The sequence below is a fragment of the Neomonachus schauinslandi genome, chromosome 8 (assembly GCF_002201575.2).
Source record: "Neomonachus schauinslandi chromosome 8, ASM220157v2, whole genome shotgun sequence".
Classification (NCBI taxonomy): Eukaryota; Metazoa; Chordata; class Mammalia; order Carnivora; family Phocidae; genus Neomonachus; species Neomonachus schauinslandi.
Window position 1 is genome coordinate 46038322 of NC_058410.1, and position 25397 is coordinate 46063718.

The window sequence follows — 25397 nt, forward strand, 5'->3', positions numbered from 1 at the left end:
AGCACTCCAGAAACCCCCTGAGTACCATGTCATTGACAGCCCCTCACAATCATGAATTTCCTGCTAATTGCTTTCCCTTGACTTATTCTCTGCCAACTCCCTGTTGTCTTCCCTTCTTGACTAGGGTTTGGAAATTGTTGTCTCCATATCCTCAGCTCCCATTCTGCCCTCAACCCCTTATCCCCCATCTCCAGTGAAAGTGCTCTTTATTCCACTAAGGTCACCAATGACTGCCTAGTAATATTTAATAAATACCTTTTAGACCTTATCTTGCTGGACTGACTTGTGGAATTTGACAATGGTGGTGACTTTCTCAAAACCTTTGACTGTTAGGATGCTTTCTTCTGGTTTATCTTTCATTCTTCCGGCTGATTTTTCTCAGTCTTCTTGTAGGTTTATCTTCCTCTGTCCACCCGAAATGTTGGTGTTTCTCATGATTCTGTCACTTCCTAACAGTCTCACCCACTTCTAATGTTTAACTCTACCCACAAACTATGACTGTTAAGTTGGTATCTTTAGCTGCATGTGAGCTCCAGACCCATATGTTTGTCTTCATTTAGGCATTTCCATTTGGGTAATCCATATGCATCTCTACCTTAACAATTCCTAAACTGTTTAATTCTGCTTAGGCAGCAGCAATGATAATTAAAACAGGTAGGATTTACTGAGTTCTTTCTAGGTGCCAGGTTCTGCTTTAAGTGTTTTACATGTATTAACTCATTTTAATTCTCATTTTAACAACTAATACCATAAGGGAATTACAATGACCACTATATAGATGAAGAAACGGAGGCACAGGAGTGTTAAACAGCTTGCCTGAGGTCAGGAAGAAACGTGAGGCAAAGCTCTGATCCAGATCTTCGCAGTCTAGCCTCAAGCCAGTTTTCTAACCCCTGAGCTAGAGTTGCCTTTCAAGTCAAGTTGTATCTAAGACTCTTGACCGTGAATTCAACACAGTTTTGGTAATATTTGGCTTATTGAGTCAGGGATGATGATAGTTTGGATTTATAGGAGACCTTTTTAACTCTTCAGAAATCTGAAGACATCTACTAAGAGTATGGTAGCTAAACAGTATCCAGGGATGGCTGACCCCACTGCACAGAGTCAGCAAAGAATAACCCTAACCTCTCTATTAATGATCAAACTGAGTCTACTTTCCTATACTTAATTATATAGGATGAGTAGCAGTAGAAACTATGTCTATTAAAGGCATGTCCGTGCCTGGAGAGATGAGTGAACTATTTCTAAGAATAACAGGCTTAAAAAAGGAAATTAAAAAAAAAGTATATCAAGCTTAATGGAGTACAAATGTAACATACACATTTTATAAATACTGATAGACCCTTCATTTTTGTTAGTGAGCTAGTTTTTAAGAACAATATGATAGAAAAAAAAAAAACCCAATATGATGGAAGAATGAGAACTTTTCATTGGCTCAGCCATGCAAGTTAGTATTATTTTATAGCTTCAAAGACTAAAATTATGAAATGTTTGAAGGAAATCTAGAGGCAACCAAGTAACCAAGTAACTTTTCCATGAAGAGATGAGTCAATGATGCATGCTATGGAAAATGGCAATACCTGGACTCTTTCAGATCTTTAGAGCTGTATTCGAATTACGTGATACTGTTGTTTCTTTCTCTGTGGAATGTTCCTTCAGGGGAGAGAGGGCCACAGCCTTGGAATGTGTTTGGACTCTGAAAATTGTTGCCTCATTGACCCTTCACAGGAAATGAATGGTCTGTATTAATTATGTTTCTTTGCTCAACAGATCAGTGCTATGGCACTTAATCCCACCGACAGCTCATTCATCAAAATTCTCAGAATTCACTTCAATAATTCACATGTTCTCCAAAGTCAATCTCTTACTTTCTCTTATTGCTCAGATGATGCTGGGACAAAAATCCATCTGACTCAGCAGGTAGACATGGCTGCGCAGGTTGCCTCTGGGATGGCTTATCTGGAGTCCCAGAACTACATTCATAGAGATCTGGCTGCCAGAAATGTCCTGGTTGGTGAACATAATATCTACAAAGTTGCAGATTTTGGACTTGCAAGAGTTTTTAAGGTGAATTTTGTTTTGTTCTAACTAGGTTTTGTCACAGGTCAGAAGTCTAACATACCAGCAGACTAATAGATTTACTGTTGTTCTTCAGAATAATGTTTCTCCAAGTTCTGTGGTCTGTAGAACACTTCAGTAGCCCAAGGCCTTACAGATAAACTACCTCCTGTTTCTATTTCTTCACCAAGGAGAAAGAAACAGAGAAAATGATGCCTAACCAGATGGGAAAGTATGTGATTAAGTTTGTGGTTGGATTAATGATCTGCTTTTCAGTACAGGAGCCTCTGTTGGTTTGCCTCAATTTTCCTTACAAAAAGCAGCACATTTTATATAGTTACCCCATCCACCTTTGCTCACTTTCTGCCAGATTAATATTCACACTGCCAGAACTCTTTAGCAATCACTGACTTTTTAATTACTGCCCCTCTCCCCATGTCATGACATCAGGCCAAAAGACACTGACATTAGTGACATACTGTTAGGTGTTTTTCTCTGAATTTAATTTTTAATTTCTACATTGTGCCCTACAAATATGGGTGTGGAACATGAAACACAACATATAAGTGATTCTCTTTTGATCTTCATGAATTCATTACCTTTTTTAAATAAGTTAATTAGAAGCTCAGTGACTTGATATATTAATTTAAATAATTTGGATCCTACTTTTCAGTATCAGAAAGTGGCAACGTGGTAATTATTAAAGTCAGTGGCTCTCCAATACCAACGGTAAGTCTGGAAACAGACAGACTTTGCTTTCCTTTTTTTCAATTTGCTGAAGACCATCACACGTGAGTCCTCCCATATGCAGTAGAGTGCTCCTGTCAGTACTATTTTTAGCACATAGTAGGCTCTTAAATAATATTTTATTAATGACTTCTCATAGATTTCTCAGTCTTATAAGCCAGATTTGGAATTTGCTACTATAATTATCAATTGAACTAAGCTCATTTTGAAACTTTTCCCTCTAAATTTTAATGTGAAACAGGCTACACATTAAACAGGTTTAATGTGAAATGAGGGTAGCAAAAAAATATATATATCACTTGAACTTTTGGCTTGATTCCTTAATGCATTAACAGGTAGATAATGAAGACAGCTATGAATCCAAACAAGAAATAAAGCTGCCAGTGAAGTGGACTGCGCCCGAAGCCATTCGTGGTAATAAATTCAGCATTAAGTCCGACGTGTGGTCATTTGGAATCCTTCTTTATGAAATCATTACTTATGGCAAAGTGCCTTATAGTGGTGAGTAATTAATTCTGAAGTGGGCCTTTCTGCTGCAGGTCACTTACTTAGGTGTGACTTTAACTGCTTTGCCCAGACTTAGAGGGCAGAGTTATGGGGCTGACCATACCATGTGCCTGTGGGAGCATAATAGATAAAATTTGATGATGATGATTTGCATTAATGAGGTAGTTTATTGCCCCTTTCTCCTTTGCTCTTGAATTGCAGTCTTATGGACATTACTTGCTGCAAGATGTAGTTTAATCTCTGCAGCCTGGGAAGGGGATGGTAGACCTCATAGCTTCACCAAGGAAATCAGTTTGCTTTGTAATCTTGAATATAATTATCTATGAATTTAAGACCCTGAACTTTAACTTGTTTTTTGTTGGTTCCTTTCTATGTTATTTAGGCATGACAGGTGCTCAGGTAATCCAGATGTTGGGTCAAAACTATAGACTCCCTCAACCACCTAACTGTCCACCACAGTTCTACAACATCATGTGGGAGTGTTGGAACGCAGAGCCTAAGGAACGGCCAACATTTGAGAAACTGCATTGGGAACTTGAAGACTATTTTGAAACAGACTTTTCATTTTCAGATACAAATGACTTCGTAAGATGAACACTGAAGAAGAACATTAAATAATCAAGTAACAAAAGAGTTCAATAATCAGTCCAGAAATACAACCTTATTAATCAACTGCCAGAAGAACTTACCTTGACATATTCGAGTGATAGGGTCAGCGTGTCCGTGTATTATGAAGAAGATTATAGGTGCATTATACGTGACTGGGCAACACTGCACGACAGTCTAAGATGATATTTTATCACTGTCTGGCAAAAATCAAACACAGAAACACAGTTATTTTTCTTTTTAAAAAATACTTAAACATTTCTATTTATTGTTTGAAATACCGATCAAGAGGATCAACAGATGATAGTCAATTTTTACTCAGTGACTGTTGTAGCATTTTCCTGTTTACTGATTAGAGTGGTTATTCATTATTCCTCGGATTGCTGAATCCCATCAGGCTGTTATTATGAAGGAATCTGATTGCTTTGCTGCACAGCAGGACCTGTGCTTTGAGATTTTTTTTTCTCTTTTAAAATATCCTGTAACTACAATGATGGTAAAGCCATGTGAAATGACTTGATTGTACTTGGAGCAATTGCACATATTTTTTCCTATGCATAAAAAAATGAAGCAGCTGTTGAGAAAAAGAATTAAAATTTCTCTCATTTTGTAGAAGGAAATGATGGGATTTTTCTGTACCTCAGTATGTGTCATCTGAATCATCTACATTAGTTTTAATCTCATAATGTTAAGAATCAGATTGCAAAGCAGATGAGTTATTATCTATGGAAATATGTGAGAAACATCTAGTGGCGTGCAAAACCTGAGAAATAAGTATAAAATAGTTTAGGAACAGGAGAGGAGAGCAGTAGGATTGCTATGGCTGAGATTCCTGAATAATTTTTTAAAAGATGGACCTTTGGCATTTAGGCCAGAGTTTTAAATTGATTATAGTGCAGGTCAAGCTCAGTTTTCGAACTAGAGGCTAAGAATAAGGTCTGACCTTGGTTATGAAGCTGTATTTTCTGTCTGGTAGGACAAGAGGGTTTTTACTCATCTTAAATGTGCATTAACCTTTGTAAGCATGTTACTGTCTTCTTAAGCAACGGGTGGATCAAATTTTGTGCCCCATAAGATGATTAGGGAGAGTTCTCAAAGGTAGTTTCAGAATCAAGTATATATTCAAAGATCTCTGCTGTAAAGCAATATGAATGAAACAAGCCATGAAAAGACAGAAGATTTTGAGTATATTCTCTCATCTTTAAAGGAGAAGAACATATCTCAACAGTTACAGAAACCCAAATTCAAAGTGGATGAAGTATTAAGAAGTAAATGTGTGAGCTCTACCTGGAAGGCTGGAGGTAGGGAGGGCTTCAGGTACCATATCATTGGCACTTCAGTGATAGTGACGGGGACCCACGTTCCTTCCAGCTATCTTCTCTGTCACCAGCATTGTCCTCATTCTCAAAGTCCCAGATGGCTCAGTAGCAGCTGGGGCTCCCTGTTCTTTTCTCCTCATCTAGTAGCGGAAAATGGGAAACCTCTCTCTCTGCATTTTCAGCTTGCATAAGAAGCATTCTTTTTGGGGGCTCCTGGGTAGTGCAGTCGGTTAAGCCTCCGACTCTTGGTTTCAGCTCAGGTCGTGATCTCAGGGTTGTGAGACTGAGCCCTGTGTCGGGCTCCGTGCTCAGCAGGGAGTCGGCTTAAGACTCTCTCTCCCTCTCCATCTGGTCTTCTCCCCCTACTCTCTCTGTCTCTCTCTCAAATAAATAAATCTTTAAAGAAAATCATTCTTTTTTCTCGTTAGACAAATTGGGTCATATGCTGATGAATAATAGACTTAATGTGAATGTTATGTGCTGATTGGCTTAGAATTAAGTTCTGCCACTGAAACTGGACATGTGGCCCTTTTTCCTGGAGACAAGTTGGGAGGTTGGCTTATCGGAATAAAATCAGATGCTGGATAGGTATCCATTAAGGAGAAAATCCCAGTTGTAGGTAGGTGTGTGTACATACATTCAGACTTCTCTGCAACTGAAATGGGTCATGTGGAGCTATTGATAATAGAGCCCCTCGACTTTTTTTTATAAATAGGAAAGATTTATAAGATAAGGTCAACACTAGTTGTTTAAGTCAGTTGACTATGTATAGGACAACTTGATTTGTTTAAAGTCAGAGTCTAATTGTGAAAATTCAACTACTATATAATCTGTCTTTTTTTTAGCAGCTAATAATAATAACTTTCTTAGTAAGATCTGATTTTGAAATGTATAGATAAGGTTATCCTTTCTTGTTTTAATAATACCTGAAACCGGTTTAACTTACTACGTTTGATTCTTGGAGACGTTTATGTTCAAGGTTCTGTCAAAGCAATCTATTGTTCTTGTTTTTGCCTGATGGATCATAGAGAAAAATAATGGATTCAGTTATGAGAAGCAGTAATAGATTTTTTTTAAGCTGACATAAATTTCTTTCCCCGTATAGAATAAAAGGATCGGGAAAAGATAAGTTGAATTTTCCTACAATGAGCCAGTTCTTGTTAAATTTACCTCCCATAAATTGTAGCAAAGCTCTTTCTATGTAATGTTTTATTTATGTAATTCAGTTATTTGGAGGTGGTGGTGAAGGATGTGAGTACCTCATTTCATGTGGTATTTCAAATCTCTTTTGACAAAAACCTAAGAATTTTTGCAATAGGAAAAATTCAAAATTCCATTAAGCCTCTTTTAAGAAGGTTAGGAAGAAAATAGGTTTATATTACCTAAGGTCGAAAGAGGCACAGAGTGGATTCCTAAGAGCTGTGGAACCTGAATATTGTATCATGGAAAACAAAATAAAATCGAGGTGACCAGCAATCTGCAAACTGGGCCGTGGTGGGTGGGAAGGTGTCCCAAAGGACACCAAAGAATGAGCGTGGGGAAGTATCAGGCTGAGCACATTCACATCCACTCACAACGCATGTCTGCATGGTGACTACGTGGATCAACTGAACCATAAGGGGCCAAAACTCTTTCGATTCTCTGATGGCCCAAAAGGAACCATTGCCCTTGGAAGGATGCCATAGTGTCATTCAGCTGGAGCTTCCTTGAGGAAGCAGTGCCCAGCTGGTGATCCATGGCTTTGCCAAGCATGCCCTATCTGCAATAAGGTTTTTCACAGTCTAGTTGAGCATATGGTTTCTGGACCAAAACGCCTGTCTGAGAGTGTGTCCATGGTGATTTTTAAGGACTCTGCAACGATACATTATGTGAACTAGAATGGTGATAATACGGGTACTTATTCACCTTGTGTTATTGTGTTCTCCCGTTGAAAACACCTAGTCTCAAAAAAAAAAAAAAAAAAAAGAATAGTAAATGAGGTTCGAATACCTGGGTATTGGAATTGCCTGTGGGCTCATCTGGAAATGTTCAATTCTCTGGTATTTCCTTGGCATTGTTATGGAGACATTTTGGTCTATAGTCTCCAACATGATCCAAAAATTTAATGTTGTAGCATTAAAAAAAAGAAAAAAGGCCAGGTAGTTTGATGGAGAGAGAATACTTAAAAATCTTATAAATTCATGGCTCCAGTAATATTTTAATTTTCATAGTGTCATCTTTTTACTGCCTACACTACACCATTAAACTTCTTCAGATTTTTCCTTTTTTTATATGAAGGAAGTGATGGTAAATCTCTTAAATTATTTATTACATTTAGACATAAACTGGAGAATAAAAATAGCATGCAAACCCTGAATTTCAGAGCCTGTTAAAAGTTTAGCTTCGATCTGCACTCGGATGGCACTATCTGCGTGGGAGTTGTAAGATTCAGTTATAAGGAAAGAAACACCCAATTATTTCCATTTGCTCTTCTTGCCTGAGTAGTTTATCCATTAGTCATCTGAAGTAACAGACTTGAATGTAACATCTTTTTCATCCTCATGGAATATAATCAGCTCTTCCAGAAAAGGGTAACAAATCTCAAACCTGCGTTAAGTATCTAGTTATGTATATTTCTGTGCAGGGGATTCAAGTCATAGAACATAATAACCCTGAAATCGTATGTTAGGGGAAGATGGCTAAAAGCAACTAAAATTGCTTGGTTTGGAAGAAGCTAAACATTGTCTTGTAATAATTCTCTGGGATTTTAGAATAGAGGTTTGATTGTACTATATGTGAAAGGTAAGATTGCTTGATATTAACCAAGTTGCTTTAATGTTTATGGTCCACACAATTTCAGGGTAAAGGATATTAGAGCTTTTAATCATTTTTCAGAATCTGCATTTAATTATAGATTCAGAAAGTGGGAAACAAAGCCAATTAGCCAGATTCTATACTTTAAAGGTGCCGCAATGAGATGTTTGTCTCTAAAAAATGAGTATTTCTATGTTATATGCTTTAATAATACTTACATTGTACAACTACATGCGAATGTATTTACACGTGATTAGTGTGTGTATCAAAAAGGTTAAAAAAACACTCCTTTCAGGGGCACCTGGCTGGCTCAGTTAGTAGAGCATGAGACTCTATTTCAGGGTCGTGAGTTCAAGCCCCATGTTGGGTGTGGAGCCTACTAAAAAAAAAAGAAAAAGAAAAGACTTCTTTTAATTGTACCACTTGTTACAGTGCTATTCCTTATCTTGGTTTAAATGCAACAAATATTTGAAAAATTTCTATCTCTGCGTTCTTTAAAATACTAAGGCAAAGGCTTTTCTTGAAAATACATTTTACCCTAAGTGTTCTATCTTTATTTAAGATGGATTTTTTTTCATTATGCCAGTTATATCAAACTGATTACTTTTAACTTGACTTTTAAAAGCTGACTTCATTGTTTCAGAGGTCAAGTTGGTAGTGGACCCATGACATAAATTTGATGTATTTTATAGTATTTAAAATGTTTCCTCGGTTGACTACATTAAAAGGCTTACATTTGTGTGATGGGGAAAGTAAATTGGTGAATCCAGGAAATAGGCGTTGCTACATACTCACTGCAGGTCACCTGCTTCATGTCACCTTTATCAGAGACCCAAGCTGATGGAGAGATCCCAGCTCTGACATTGTCAGTTGCTGGTGCAGTGGGAATGAGAGCCCTGATGGGTCTCATGTTGGCAGCTGGATCCGTGGGCCCAGAAGACACATATGTTGCTTCTGCTCACAACTAACTCATTGACCATAATCACATGTCTTCACCTAGACAGAAGGAGCACTGGATGTGTAATCCTACCATGTACCCAGAGGGAGGGCACCAGAAATACTCAGTGAACAGCACTAAACACTATCACACCACATTAGAACATCAAGTAAGTTTTACATGATGCTGAGTGTTGGAAGGACACATATACTTATTTACTCATCTTTTCCCCTTAATTATTTTATTCATTCATTAAACAAATGTAGATTGCTAATGAGTAGCAGACATTGGGCTACATAATTGAATAAAATTGTGAACAAGGGAGAAATGGACCCTGCTTTCTCTAAGGTTACAATCTATCCGGGGAGATGGATTGGTGTATGTGACTCTCAGCTCGCGCATCTATATATGTGCACAATTTTACCTCCCCATTTTCTCCCTAAGAATGAACTTACTGTCTGTAAGCTACTATCCTGTGTCCGTTCTCTCCTTGCTTCTTAATAGAAGAACCTATTTTCTTGGAGCCCAGCTAAAAGACCACATTTTCAGCCTTTTCTGTAGCTAGGGGTTACCAAGGAGATGTAAGAGAAAATTGCTCAGAGGGACTTCTAGGAAGACTCCATAAGAGGTGGACAGAGAACTGGAATGGGCTTTTTCTTGTCTTTTCCCCTTTTGTACTATTTTAGGCCTAAAATTCAATATCCATCTTAGATAATGAAGAAACCTTATAGATGGAAGTCACTTCTCAGTAGGGTCTGGGTTCTTGATAAGAGGGCAGCTGCCATACTTGCCATGGATGGCTGACCTCAGACCTTCTACTACAGGGGAGAGAGAGAGAGAGAGAGAAAACGTTATGCTATGTAAGCAGATGGTATTTCCAATTTCTCTCTCTAGAGATTGGAATGGCCAATTTCTGAATGGCACATTATCTACTTAAAACCTCCCTTCCACCAGGTATTGGAAAATAACTTCTCAGGTATTGCTAGGATTTTTTTCCTAAGTACTGGGTGCTCATGATATGATAAGATTTGGGAAGAGTTGTAATTGTTTAGTGCTGATATCAGGTCATCAGCTGTCCATGTGGCCATCCCCTGAGATATCTCTTCTCCCATCTGAAGTCACCTCTTGGTCTCAGCTCTTTCTCATCTATTTCCATGCTCCTCCTGGGTCCAAAAGAAACTTTTTGACCCATCTGTCCAGATGCTCCCACCAGCAGGAGCTTTTCTCTCCTTCACCAGGACATGTGTTGGGAGGTACTCTTCCAGGCTCTACTTGGGAATTCTGCTCTCAGATTCCCGAGACCATCCGGAAGTCCTCCCGTTCTCCCTCCTCACATATCAGAATAGGGACCTACAAAACTCATGTGCATCCCTCTGGCCCCATTCTTCCCCTGGCCTTGGAATCTTTGGTCTTTTAAGGTAGGAGGGTTGGGTGGGGTGGACCAGAAGGCTGATTACTGCATTTCAAAGCCTTGGATATTAAAAGATAAGAATTTGACTCTTGTTTTCCTGTTTTCCACTGTAATAATATATATTTTTTTCAGATAATAGGTTTCTCATGGTCTAGTTGCCTGATATGGGAGGACCAAAGCATAATAGAAAATACCTGGGGAAAAACATCGATATCTTAAATAGTATCCTGCCACACATGGAAAGCCAACAAAAAATACATAAATAATTACTTGACTGTGGTTGTGCTGAGTATCATGAAGGAGAAATGTGGGGTGCTGTGACAGTGAATAAATGCCCCCATAATTAGGTCTGGGGAGTTGGGGAGAAATGGAGACATGATGTTTTACTGTGGTCTGAAGGATAAGAAGGTGTTTGCTGACTCCAGGAAGGAAATAGGCACAGCAAAGACGAAGAACATGGGACAACTGAAGAACTAAAAGAAATCCAGTTTGCCTGGAGTGTGTAGAGTGAGGGGGAAAGGTTCCCAAGTTAAGGCCGGCCAGGCAAGTTCTGTCCCAATAATGGGGGCTGTGTGGTCCAGGTTAGTAATCTTATTTTTAATCCTAATGGGCAGACATTGACATCTTTAAATTGGTAGCACGACCTATTTTGGATTTTTAAAATATTATTTTCACTAGCATATGGAGAATGGATATGGGGATACAATTTTGGAGGTTCGATTGTCTGGGAGAGAGATGGAAGTGGGTCAGAGGAGTGGATGGAGATCTAGAAAACTGAACACACGTGATGCGTTTGGAGGTAAAACAAGCAGCTCTTGATAACTGGGTATGTGGACAAGGAATAATTACGTATCAAGGATGACTTCCTGTGTCCCCTAGAAGCAACTAGATGTGAAACAGTGGAAAAGAAGCAGATCAGGGGAACAATGATCGGAGGAGCTGGTTAGCTGATCAGTTGTCATGAAACATCCAACTTGAGATGTTAATTAGAGTTGAATATTCAGACCTGGAGTCCAGAAGTGAAGTATGAAGCCAAATGTAAACTTAGGAAGACTTTGGTGTAAGGGAACCGTGTAAGGGAAGGGAACCCCCTCAGAGAGAGAGCAGAGGAGGAGAAACAAAGAGGATTAGTTCTGAGGAGATGGGGCACTTAAATGTGGGTGGAGAAGAAGCCAGGGAAGTGCGTGGAAAATCAGGAGCGTGTCACTAGAGAAAGCCAAGAGTTAAGGAGTGCCAGCTGTACTGAACCTTAACGAGAGGTCAAAGACCTGGGAAAGTGAAAGTTTCCATGAGCTTTTAGAAACACAGTGGTCCTTCGAAAGTGCAAGTTCACTGGAGAAATGGGATCAAAAGTGAGATTGTAGGGAGCTGAGGCACAAGAGATGAGTGAGGACACTTAGGGTCTGGACAGTCTTTCTACACAGGGCGGTGTGCACGCAGGAGGCAACAGGGAGCATCGAACAGTGAACGTGGGACTCAGAGGCGGGTGTGTGCGTTTCTAAAAATCAGAGAGACTAGATCTTGTTTGAGTGCTGTTAGGATGGTTTCTGGAGGTTATTGTAGCAGGAGTAGAGAACGTAGTGTAGGAACATTTTGCAACTGAAATAAATCTGAAAGAATAACTGCTGCCTTGTTCACTGAATTTGTATGGATTCTATAATATGGATATTTAGTTAAGCTAAATATCCTTGCCTTAAGGGAACTAAGGTCTGGAATGTAGTAAAAACATATTTGAATGGATACATCTCCTATTCCAGAACCATTTACTTTGTTTGAATGAAAATTTCATGGTGAAATTTTCTTACCTGTTTCTCCAAGATTGATTTACTTTGCTAATATTCTGTGAGTAGATAGCTGGCTTTTCTTGAGAAATATAAGTTTTAACTGGATTGGAGAAAAAGAAAGAAAAAAGAAAAAATTTCAAGTAATCCCAAGTAAAATATCTATTCATTTTCCTTGGATATGAATGTCTGGTCTAACTGTTCAAAATGAAACACTATGGCTCACTGCAGATGAATTATGAAATCCATTTAAGAGCACGTTATAATAATGTCAGGGAGGTGATAAGAAGCTGGAGTGTTAATATTTCAGGGGGAAGACATTTGAACCAACCCCAAAGAAGATAATCATAAGAAAGAATAAAAGGGAAACCAAAGGAAAATTCGACAAAGAAAGGCAAGGCTGTTTTAAGAAAACATATCATCAAAATCTTAGGAGAAATGTTTCTTCATTCATCTTGTTAATCGGCTTATGAATAATGCAGAAATGTACTTATTTGGCTTTAAAATATCCTTAGTTCAAACCCTAGGTTTTTGGGCTTGAGTCAGACAGACGTAATTTCACAATAAAATCTTTTCTTGGGCATTATCTTCATCAACCTATTTTCATGAAGCAGCAGAATTGTAGAGCTGGTAGGCACTTTGGAGATCATATAGTTGGTCTCACAGGAGTTCTTTTCCTTCTTTTGAAATGAAAACTCAGAAGCAAAAATAACAAAAAGCAAGGGATATTTAGTCATTTGAGAGATCGTTTTCTTCAAATGAAACCGCTTCCTAGACTCTTTAAATCCTTGCAGAATTATTTGCAAATCTTCAAGAAAAGACTCGGCATAAATAAGATTGCCTCAAGTTAATTATCTTTCTCCTGTGTTTTAGAGAAACTTACGGTACTTAATTTAGAGAAAACCAAAGATAGAACTCAAGATTTGGTTTTGCGGCTGCACATTAAAAATATTTGAAAGCACGCAAGATGTGCAATGTTGTGCAAATGGGAATGGGAGCCAACATCAAGAAAATAGCAGAAATCAAAGCAACAGGATAAATGAAGTTCACAAGTTCTCAAGCTGACCAGCAGGTGGGGGCCCAGATCGCTGCTGAAGAGCTATGGTTGGGGATTGTGGGGAAGAGAAGAAAAAACCTTGAAAATAATCTAAAATTTTCATCTAATACTTAGTTTGTGTAGAAAAAAAATAGTGGAGGTAAGCTCGCGTGTTCATAAGTCCCTATGCTCAGACCTGCAATGAAGACACTGATTATGGATGACAACACAGTGCCCCACAGTTTCGAGAAATGCACAATCGCATAGTTCACTCCTCCCCAAACTCTAATTATCAAAGTAACTTTGAGTGCTCACCGAAGTAGAGTTAATGGCACATAGCCTTCATGAATGTTCCTTTTTTGATATATAGATTTTAATATGTTAGCTCTCATTTTTATATGTATTTTTATGATATATCCTGAATATCTTCCCACATGCCCAATTATATTCCAAAAACATTGACATACTCTTTATATAGCGTTGCTTGCTTTCTTTGCTTATTCACTCTTATAACAAAGATGGTCTGAATAGACTTCTGTGAAATTAATTTTAAAAAATTATAGGCATTTTGATTGTTATTAATACAAAAAGCAAAACATTTTCAATACTGCCTTGCAAAACTGACAACTAATCATAGTTCATTTTTTTTTCAATCACAAGAGAGTTAAATTATTTTTATACCAGTGAAAAATTACACACTTTTTTTCCCTACTGTGCTTTAGAACTTTTAGTTTAGGAAACAGTGAAAATGATATGTTGTTTGTGGCATTAACTCCACTTAATTTGGAACCTTAGAATAATTTTATTTTCCTCCATTAAATTTTTAATGCACTTTCAGCATAAAATTTAAATATATTAATATGTCAAGTATTGATTTTGTGTTCACATTTTAAGGCTATCTAAATCACATTGATACTTTTTGGTGGATCTGAAAACCAGTTGATGTGTACTTTATTATCTGCTCAATATTATGATTTTAAGCTCATTTGTTGACTAAAGAAGATTTATGTCCTTCAGGTTCATTCTATTATGATAATCAGATTTCTAATACTGTGAAGACTTAGAAAGATTCATGCACTTTTTCTGTGTAAATGATACAATTATATTTTCTTTTTCATTTTGACATTACTTGGTTAAATTCTGGCAGTCTCTTACACAATGAGAAGGTCTTAAGAAAGGAAAGCATTACTTGATTAATGCTGGAAGAATGCCAGTGGAAGGTTGACTTCATATCTGGTTGGTCTTGTTGTTTCTGTGGTAAGATGGATGAAAAAAATATAGAATGTTAGAATCCCAGTATGGTTCTGACAGACTGCTGTGCTAAGAGAAGATTTGCCTCTGGGACCATTTAAGAGTACACTTGATTTACCTACACAGCAAGTTTTCAGTAACACCTTTATAAAATACTAACTAGTTCCAGGAAAAGACAAGGAGAGCAGAAGGGAAAAGGGTGAATGTTCTCTGAGAAATTTAGGAATTTTCTTCTTTATGCATTCCATAGGGGTCCTATTTTTCCCTACTTCATACTCCCTAAGTTTGGCAGAGGGTACAAATGATATAAGAGGGAAAGAAGAAAAGAAGGAAACTAGAAAGAAGAAATAATGTAGTGAAGCATTGAGATGGTGAGCTAGGGGGAGAAAACCAGCTCTTCCCTCTTGAGACTACATAGTCAGATTTATAGCATCTATTTCAGTCTTAGCGAGAGATTTACTGACAGATCTTTGCCAAATCAAATCACTTAATTCCAGAAGCCCTCTCCCCACCTTTTGGCTCTTTTAAAGATATTATTGTTAGTATTTATGAATTGCACTGAGGATTTCAGAAACATAAAGCCATGAATATTTCATGAAGATCTTGAGATATTTGGATCTAAGTATGGCTACCAAATACAGCCAACTCTCAAATCCCACTTAGTGGGTTACGTGTGGGGAACTTAGTTCTGGACTGAAATCCTCTTGCCACATAATATATTTCTGAGCTGTCTCCTTTTACAAATTTGTCAGTGTGTAGTTAAGGAAAGCAATCTAATTTCATTTCAGTCTGGACAGTAAATCTTCTGCCATGAAGGTTGAGATATAAGGAGGTGGGGTGGGGAGTGAGGAGGAACTGCTGTGGGCTTTCATCCAATCATCATTTCAACATTTACTGGGCATCTGCTCCATGCTAGAGACCAAGTTAGGGTTTGGAAATAAAAATACGAGTAATAGAGGAGACCTTGTGTCCTTATGTGATAAGGCTTTGGAGCTAGGCTTTCTGGATTTGAATTCTAGATTTGGGTTACTAGGTGCTAGCCTTGAGCATGTTATTTAATCCCTTTCATCTGTTTTCTTATCTGCAAAATGGGGATGTTACCTAGGTGACAAACATGTTTTGAAAATTAAGTGAGAGGAGCAATTTGAGCAGTATCTTGACACAGGGCTGTGTACTCAATACATGTTATCTGTGAAGATCCGGTCTCTGTCCTCCAAGACAGTCATCTAGGGGGGACTGTGGGTAAGGAATGGATCACTAAAACATAGTGTGGTAGCCCAGACTTGCATGGGCCTTTATGAGGGCTCAGGAGACACACAGAAATCAGTCTGGACGGTTGGTCCAAGTTGGAAAAGGATGTCAACATCAGGTTTTGAAGAGAACTGCATGCTAAGCCAAAGACCTAAACTGTAGTCCGAAAAAATATTGGTATACAGTGTGTAGGCTTCTAATCTGAGCTTCCAACTCAGGAGATCTTTGTCCAAGAAACTCTAATTAGGGTTTTCTTTTTTTTTTTTTAAAGATTTATTTATTTATTTATTTATTCATGACAGACAGAGAGAGAGAGAGAGAGGCAGAGGGAGAAGCAGGCTCCCAAGGAGCAGGGAGCCCGACGCGGGACTCGATCCCAGGACCCTGAGATCATGACCCGAGCCGAAGGCAGACGCTCAACCATCTGAGCCACCCAGGTGCCCCCTAATTAGGGTTTTCAACCTGGGACCGACCCCGCTCTTAAGACATGAAAGAACTTAGTTTTACATCTTTAGCCTTTGACCCTTTTAGTCCATCAGAGATTTGGCTTAGTTCTTAGGGATCTCTTTATCTTATCAAAATTTTAAAAATTTGCTTTATGTTTAACCTATTTTTATCTACCTTCATTAGCCACATTTCTCAAGTTACTACTTACTCTTTGCATTTTATTCCTATGTTAAAAATTTAATCTTTCTTTAGAGAATTTTGGAATTTCTTGGCCCTTATAAAATATGGTTATTTGCCTCACATTTTTCTTCAAGTCTGGCAGATATTATAGAAGAGAAAGCACTGACTTAGGAGAGCAGGTTCCAGGGTAGTTAACTGCAGTGCCTAATGAGGTTTGGTAGAGCGACCTCTGTATGTGGAGGACGAGGCCTGTTCCTTCACTCTGTGACCTTGAGCTGACTAATTAATTACTCGAACTCATTTAAAAAACTTTCTAAAATATGGGTATCACATGGAATAATGAATATGGAAATGGCCAGCATACAGAATATTCTGAACAGTCTACGTTAACCTAGTTCATGCTCATGAACAGAACCCACCGGGTGGTTTACAAGGATTTGCTTGTCCCAGGGGGAGTGGGCTTCTACATCGCAAACACTTAATGTGAGCATAGTGCTGGTACATAGTAGGCAGTCAAAATATATTATGTGCGGCGATAAATAAAAGAATGGGATAACGCAAACCTCCACAACTAAAATCACAGCTTCTGGCTTCTCAGCAGCTAGCAAGTTAAACATTCCCCTAAGAGCACACTGAAGATTGCATGGTTTGCTTATACCCAGATCAGCTGGTGCCCGGTGGTCAAGTGGGGTAACTGTGTGTCTCCAGTTAGGAGGTAGACATGCAGACGTGCAACTGCTGGGCTCCATCATGCGGCTGGAGCCATACAGTAAATGGGGAGAATGAGCCTGAAGCCAAGTCCAAACAAAGATATTCTCCACTAGTCATCTCCTCACAACTCTGTTTCTACAAAAACTCACGTGGTGCTGAATCTTCCCTTGCAACCTTGCTGCAGAGAAGCTCGGGATAGGGTTCCCGATTGATTCATTAGAATACCTGCTTCCAGAATAAGCAAAACCAAGTGAATTAAATTTCTTTTCCCTCAGGACTGAATTTTTAGGAATTCTTTATCTCCATTCTCTTCTCTCAATGTAGAATCAAAGAAGTTACCTGTGGTTGGGATCAATAGAGACCAAATTTAGTATGAAGATGGATCATCTCACATAAACCATATAAAAGACGAATTTTTATTGTCTCAATTTTCATCTGTGCTAAAACAAAAATTAAGTACGTATGAAGTCTGCTATGGTTGATACCTCAGTTTGTCGGGCTTTGACTTAATAATTTGAGGAAACTTGAATGTCAGAATAGGAAATGCTTTGGCAAATCTTGCACTGAGAAGTTTCCACACTAAGAGCTGGTTCTAGAAGAAGAGCTTCCTGAACCATAAAGGAAATTTTCAGGTCAAACAGATTTCAATATTATAGGCTAATTGAGCTACCCTCAGGCTAAGTCTTCATTCAAAGTCCCGGAATGATTCACTATTACTGCTTTTCTCCATTCTGGAGATAGATGTTTTAGATCAGGTTAAAGTGATCATTCATTTATTCATTTTCAGCCAACAACTATTTACTGAGTACTTATTATGTGCCAGGTATTTTCTAGGCCCTGGGGATAATGGGACAAACAAAACAGAACAAGTCTCTGTTCCATATTCTAGGTATGATTTCACCCTTGATCTTATTCTGACCCAGTATTCCTGCTTGAATCTTGCAGTTCCCCTAACCAGAAGGGCAATATTATGGGCATATAAGGATGAAATGGAGCTAAAATGCTTCTAATTATGTAGTTAATCTTCAAAGTTCTAAAAGACTCGAATTGTCTACTTACACTGCCATATGGTTGAGCTTTTTTTCAAACTAAATACCAAAGGCTTGATGATTCTTTGAAACCAGTCTCAACTGCCCTATGCCTGGAAAACAGAGAATTAACAATCCCATCTCTTAGTTAAATAATAATTCTGGGGTGCCTGGGTGGCTCAGTTGGTTAAGCGGCTGCCTTCAGCCCAGGTCATGATTCCAGGGTCCTGGGATCAAGCCCCACGTCGGGCTCCCTGCTGAGCGGGGGAGCCTGCTTCTTCCTCTCCCTCTACCTGCCGCTCCCCCTGCTTTTACTCTCTCTAATAAAAAATAAAAAATCTTTAAAAAAGTAATAATTCCTAGATTTTTTTTTATTCTAAAAACTTTCTAGAGACATTTTAGGTAGAATTTATATGAAATGATCTAAGTGCTCGTGTTTATTTTTTATTTTTTTTTAAAGATTTTATTTATTTATTTGACAGAGAGAGACACAGCAAGAGAGGGAACACAAGCAGGGGGAGTGGGAGAGGGAGAAGCAGGCTTCCCGCGGAGCAGGGAGCCCGATGCGGGGCTCGATCCCAGGACCCTGGGATCATGACCTGAGCCACCCAGGTGCCCCTAAGTGCCCACATTTAAATATTTTTGCAAAAAATGTAATGTTTCAAGCTTAGATTATCATAGTTCACATTAGGGGAATGACAACAGGGTACTGTTGGCGATGGTAGATCTTTTTAAAGAGAAACTGAAAATACAAATCCCTTTGATGTCTGGACAAACATTTCCCTGAGTTCTGCTGTGAGGAGCTATCTGAGTTTTGTCAATTGCAGCGTTTCTGTAGCTATAACAACAACAACAACAGCCATAAAATCCTTGTGTTGTTTTAAACATCTGATCAGTAGACCAAAGCTTATAAGAGCCTTATGAGACTTCTTGTTGCCAAGAAACTTCAATCCTACCTTGGATTGTGGATCTTCAACCCTTTGCAAAAGTTCAAATTAACCCTGTGTAGGTATTGTACTCTAGATAACAATTGTACTCCATAGGTATGATTCCCTTTGAATGACTCAGTGTATAGCTTACTCCATCTCGAAGTAGGGAAGCATCTCCTTTGTGAAAATTAATAAAAAGAAACCTCATTTAGAATGGAGTCGGGAGGCCAGCAGGGGGAGCTCTCATCCCCTCTCGCAAGTCAATTGCAGATCCAATGGGAAGAGAGAGAGGCCTTGCTGTGGAAACTACTTTATTATTTTGGCAGGAGGAAGGAAGTTTGCTGGGCCACAGTCCAGCCAGTGAGAGACAGTCACAAGTCAGCCAATGAAAAGCCACTCTACTTCAGCTCCTAGTTTACTTCACTGGACTTTTCGTTTCTAACAGGCCCTCCTAACTCCCTCCTTTCCTCTGTAAAAAAGTGGTCCTCTCTTTTGGTCTCTGGACGTGATTACAAGTCTCTGCTATTCCCGAATACACCCATTTTTGCTGGCAAAATAACTGGCAGTTGTGTTTTTTTTTTTAAAAACCACGTACTTTTTATTTTATTTTATTTATTTATTTAAAGATTTTATCTCTTTGACACAGAGAGACACAGCGAGAGGGAACACAAGCAGGGCGAGTGGAGAGGGAGAAGCAGGCTTCCCGCTAAGGAGAGAGCCTTACGCAGGGCTCAATCCCAGGATCCCGGGATCATGACCTGAGCCGAAGGCAGACGCCTAACGACTGAGCCACCCAGGCGCCCCGGCAGTTTTCTTTTTAAGGTTAACACCTTAAAATTTTCAGACTTAAAATTGATACCCATTTTTTTGCCCGTTACATCTTTCATGATTTTTCACTGCCCTGCTTTTCTGACTTCTTTGATAAAGCAGGATATGTTGCTATGGACTTATTTCACCTTTCCAAGTTTGCCTTTAATATTAGAGTAATTTGCTTAGCATGATGGTGATTGCAGCCAGTGGACTTTCCCCCCCTCTTTTTATCCTATTTATCATGTATTTTCTTACCAGAGGTCTCAAAAACAGAACTCTACTTTTTTTTTTAAGATATTTATTTATTTATTTATTTAAAGATTTTATTTATTTGAGAGAGAGAGAATGAGAGACAGCATGAGAGGGAGGAGGGTCAGAGGGAGAAGCAGACTCCCTGCCAAGCAGGAAGCCCGATGAGGGACTCGATCCCAGGACTCCAGGATCATGACTTGAGCCGAAGGCAGTTGCTTAACCAACTGAGCCACCCAGGTCCCCCTATTTATTTATTTTAGAGAGAGTATGTGCGTGCATGTGCATGAGCAGGGGGAGGGACAGAGAGAGAATCTCAGGCAAACTCCCTGCTGAGCATGGAGCCTGATGCTGGGGTCGATCCCACAACCCATGAGATCATGACCTGAGCCCAAACCAAGAGTTTAACAACCGACTGAACCACCCAGGTGCCCCTCTACGTTCTATTACAGTCAAATGAACACCATAAACCTCAAAATGGATGAGAAATTTGTCTCAACTGATATGTGGGATAGGAAAGCTGGCTATTGAAAACATTCATTAGTAACATTATAGAATCAGCACATTCAAAAGAGCAATGAAAGAATGGGGTGGCCCTCAGCAAATGTCATATTCCTTCTTTTAAACTCCCCTTCCTTTTCTTGTTCCCTAAATGCAGGCATTCCATTTGCTCCTAGATTTTCTGTTCATCTCTGAAGGCACTTCTGCTAGAGTTCTGGGTCCAGTCTTCTGGCTTTAACTATCGTCTCTGTGTAGAGTGAACAACTGTGCATGCTCACTGGGCCCTGGGCTGGTTAGTCTCTGCTTGCCCGCTGGCTTCTCTCTGCCCTGCTTTGTGCCGTGGGAGACTGATTTCCGTAGACTGCATCATTGCCCTGGCTCCTTGCTCCGGCCTCTGGTTGGACTGAGACAATGGGAGGCTGGGAGTAGAGGGAATTTGGGTAATGATTTCTCTTCCCCTCTCACTGCTCAACAGTGATCGTGGCTTCAGCTCTTGCTGGCTGGTCCCTTCTCTGCCATGGCAGCTCCCACTGGGCTCACGCAGCACTTCACTTCCTCCTCTTGATACTTTGTATCTGGAATTATGCAGCTTCCTTCTGTTGCCAGTTTGTGTGACTCACTCTCTCTGTTGAGTCCCTTCATCCTGCCCACACTCTGAAGCCCGATAGAGACAGCTTCTGACTGGGTACCAGGAATCATGTTAAGTGTTCGAGATGCAGTGGTGAACAAAACAGGTAATGTTTTTGTCTTTGTGGGGCTTACATCCTAGCGTGTGGGCATAGCCAGTAAACTGGTAAACTAGTAAAAAAAAAAAAAAAACCCCAAATTACTGTTTGGGGTAAAATTTATGATAGCAAGAGGGTGGCTTCAAGGACAGACAGGTGTGGGGATTTGGAGAGTTGGTGAATTTAGACATGAAAATCTGTTCCTGTGGAGGTAGCCAGTGAGGGACAAATAAAATAGCCATTGAAGGACAGGAGAAAACAATCAGCAAATAAAAAGGGCCTGAGGCAGGCAAAGAGATTGGTGATACTTCAATCTCTACGTAGAAGGCCTCATATTTAAATTCTCTTCTGACATCTGAAACTTTCACGGATACATATTTTTACGTATTGAACTAAGACTTGGATCATCGCCCTGTGCCAGGCACTGTTGTGAGTGCTTTATATGATCTCATTTAATCTTCGTGAAGATCTTAAAAACAGATGCCATTTTCTTCACTTTATAGAGGGGAAGCTGTGGCACAAAGAAGATACGTCCTAGGTCATCTCAGACTTGGCAGAGTCAGGACCAATTTTATGACTTCGAATTCTATCGGTCTTATTTATATCAGTGGAATTCTCATTATGTCAGTCCCACGGGGTAGAAACTTTGATATTGCCCTGATTTTTCCCCTTGACTCTCATTCCCTTTATCGGACAGGAATCCGTGTCAGTTATATCCCTTCAACACATCTCTTCCATGTGTCATTATTTTTCCACTCTCAGTGATGTCCTAATACAAGCCCTTTCCTCCTACCTGGATCAGTACCTGGCTGCAGCATCCTTTGACTGCCCCCCTGCCTTAGAGGGGGAGAATCTGAAGAAGCTGCCAGATCAGTTCTTCCTAAAAAACCAATTCGCCATGTTTTTCCCCTTTTAAAAAACCATTAGGGGCGCCTGGGTGGCTCAGTCATTAAGCGTCTGCCTTCAGCTCGAGTCATGATCCCAGGGTCCTGGGATCGAGCCCCGCATCGGGCTCCCTGCTCCGCGGGAAGCCTGCTTCTCCCTCTCTCACTCCCTCTGCTTGTGTTCCCTCTCTCGCTGTGTCTCTCTCTGTCAAATAAATAAATAAAATATTTTAAAAAAAATAAAATAAAAAACCATTAGAGTCCTTATAATTCCAACCAAAAGGACACATCATTAGAGTGCTTTACAATCTAGCTCTGTGCTCTTTATTCCTAATCTCCTTGTTTTTTTTTTTTTTCAGCGTAAGTGTTCTGTACCTGGTTTTCCCATTTCTCTACTATTTCCAGCACATGGAGGAATCAGAAATTGCATGTGTACCACTGCCCCCAAGTATACATTAGGTGAACATGTTAGTTATGGGGAAAATGTGTTAATTCAGGTATCTATATTTAGAAGATTCAATTGCTATATATTATAAAGGGATTGTGCACATATGACTGAAACATGTTGATAAATGTGAGAACTGACTTCCTCTTCCAGCATCCACCATGCTGATTAAATAGCAAGGTAGAGTGGTTTAACTGGTCTTGTGTGTGTGTATGCATATGTGTGATTATCTATCACAATTTCATTTTCTTTACAGCAGTTCTTTTGCTCAGTTGAATGTTATATTCAACCATGAAGAATATATTTAAGGACATTCATTCAATTAATTTAATATATATTTATTGAGCCATTATTATGTGAAAATCCTGTTTTCAGAGTCAAAGGGAATATAAAAATATGATATGCTTTTCCCCCTAAAAGAACTTAGACTCCACCAGCGTTCAAAATGAAGCCTATCCCAGGTTACCTGGAGGGTTCCTGGTGAATAGTGGAAGGAGGTTCTAGAGGAACCCAGGTACCTGGGTAGGTAGAAACCACTCATTCATTGATTCACTACTTAGATTCACCGCTTTGTATTGGAGTTTAAGTTTCTCGTTAGTCCAAAGCTGTTCTCTGGCTCAGTGCTTAATCTTCACTTATGCCTCTTAGCATTAAGAAACAGCCAATATTTGTCTGAAATTAAGGATTGAGAAATCAATATTTTTAAAAAGTGCATAGTAACCAGTTTCCCAGGGTATTCACTCACTTCCAGTATCACTTCAATTTCAATCAATGCAAAAGCTCTAGGACAGATTGTCCTGCCTCAAGATGGAGTCCCTTTTCCCCAACGTGACATGTTCTTGTGTCTGCATAATTCAGTCTAGGATAATGCCCCGGGAATTCTAGTAAGACAGTCTGCGTTGTCTTTTGTCACTCTCTGCATCTCAGGGTAGTCAGGGGAGGAAGGGTTCTTGGTATTTCAAATCCTTTAGAAGTCATGGGAATGGCCATAGGCACCCCAATTTGTTCTCTTTTGAGGTCTCTCCATTAATGTAAGTTGTGTATATGCTCCTTAGTTTTTCTCATTGTCTAAAATTATAACTATAGGAACACACACACACACACACACCTGTCCCAAAGACCAACATCAGTTCTCATAGATAATACAGGTTAAGCTAGAGGGTCTCAAATTCAAATGTGTGCTGAGGCCAGCCAGGAAAATCAAGTGAGGGTGGGGGCACAGTGTCACAGGGAGAGATAGGGACTGTGACAACGTCTAAACATCATCATTTTTGTTACTACCTGGGAACGAGTCCCCAGTGTTGCCAGATCACTGAAATTATGTCTGAGGAGACAGAAATCCATATTTTTAAAATGAAAATAAATGAATCTTAAGTATTGTGATGGTTAATTGTATGTGTCAACCTGACTGGGCCACGGGGTGCCCAGACCTTTGGTCAAACATTATTCTGGGCGTGTCTGTGAGGGTGTTTTAGGACGAGCTGAACACTTGAATCAGTAGACTGAGTAAGGCAGATTTCCCTCCCTAATATGAATAGAACAAAAATACTGAGTTAGAGCGAATTCTTCCTGCCTGACTGATGGAGCCGGGACATTGATCTTTCCAAGCCTTTAGAATTCAAGCTGAGAAATTAGCTCTTCTTGGGTCTCAGGCCTGCTGGCTTTCAGACTGGAACTTACGCCATCAGCACTCCTGGTTCCAGGCCCTTCAACCTGGACTGCAGCAGCACCATTGGCTCCCCTGCGTCTCCAGCTTGTCTCCATGATTGTAGGGGCAGCCTATTCCTTTCTTTCCCTCTCAATCTCTCTCTGTCTCTCAGTCTCTGTCTCTCCACCCCTCTCAGTTCTGTTTTTATTTATTTATTTATTTATTTGAGAGAGAGAATGAGATAGAGAGACAGAGCATGAGGGGGGGAGGGTCAGAGGGAGAAGCAGACTCCCTGCTGAGCAGGGAGCCTGATGCGGGACTCGATCCCAGGACTCCAGGATCACGACCTGAGCCGAAGGCAGTTGCTTAGCCAACTGAGCCACCCAGGCGCCCCATCTCAGTTCTGTTTTAAATCAAAATAAGACATAATAGTGGCATGAGGTCCTTCATGACGTGCCTGAAGCCCAGTACCATCCTCTCATATGCTGTATTAAATCCACAAGTCCCCATTAGAGATGTGTTAGGGAAGCTGGGGATGGTAGTTTCATTATTCCAGTTAGGTAAGTAAAGAGACTTTATTTTATTTATTTATTTATTTATTTATTTTTTTAAAGATTTATTTTATTTTATTTATTTATTTGAGACAGAGAGAATGAGAGAAAGAGAGCACATGAGAGGGGGGAGGGTCAGAGGCAGAAGCAGGCTCCCTGCCGAGCAGGGAGCCCAATGCGGGACTCGATCCCGGGACTCCAGGATCATGACCTGAGCCGAAGGCAGTCGCTTAACCAACTGAGCCACCCAGGCGCCCAAAGAGACTTTATTTTAAACAAACAAAACCATATGCGTTAAAAAGGTTGTTGATCTTCAAGCTAGTCTCCTTTATAAAACTACGTGTATTTTAATAAGGGTGATGCCATTTTTCTTTTCTTTTTTTTTTTAAGATTTTATTTATTTGAGAGAGAGAGGGGGAGGGAGTGCAAGCAGGGGGAGCAGCAGGAAGAGGGAGAGGGAGAAGTAGGCTCCCCCGCTGAGCAGGGAGCCCCATGTGGGGCTCGATCCTAGGACCCTGGGACCATGACCTGAGCCGAAGGCAGATGCTTAACTGACTGAGCCACCTAGGCGCCCCTCCTTTTTCAAATAACA

At 39.8% G+C, this 25397-nt stretch overlaps 1 protein-coding gene across 1 annotated transcript in view; it reads left to right on the plus strand.

Annotated features, from left to right (window-relative positions):
- The window catches only part of FRK (fyn related Src family tyrosine kinase), a 98587-nt gene extending 94133 nt beyond the window's left edge, over window positions 1-4454 (plus strand). Inside the window, exons 6-8 of the mRNA XM_021693431.1 lie at window positions 1886-2067; window positions 3141-3306; window positions 3695-4454. Of these exons, the coding sequence (XP_021549106.1) occupies window positions 1886-2067; window positions 3141-3306; window positions 3695-3906 (560 nt within the window). The 3' untranslated portion in view covers window positions 3907-4454. The remainder of the gene's footprint in view (window positions 1-1885; window positions 2068-3140; window positions 3307-3694) is intronic.
- The last annotated feature ends 20943 nt before the right edge of the window (window positions 4455-25397 follow it).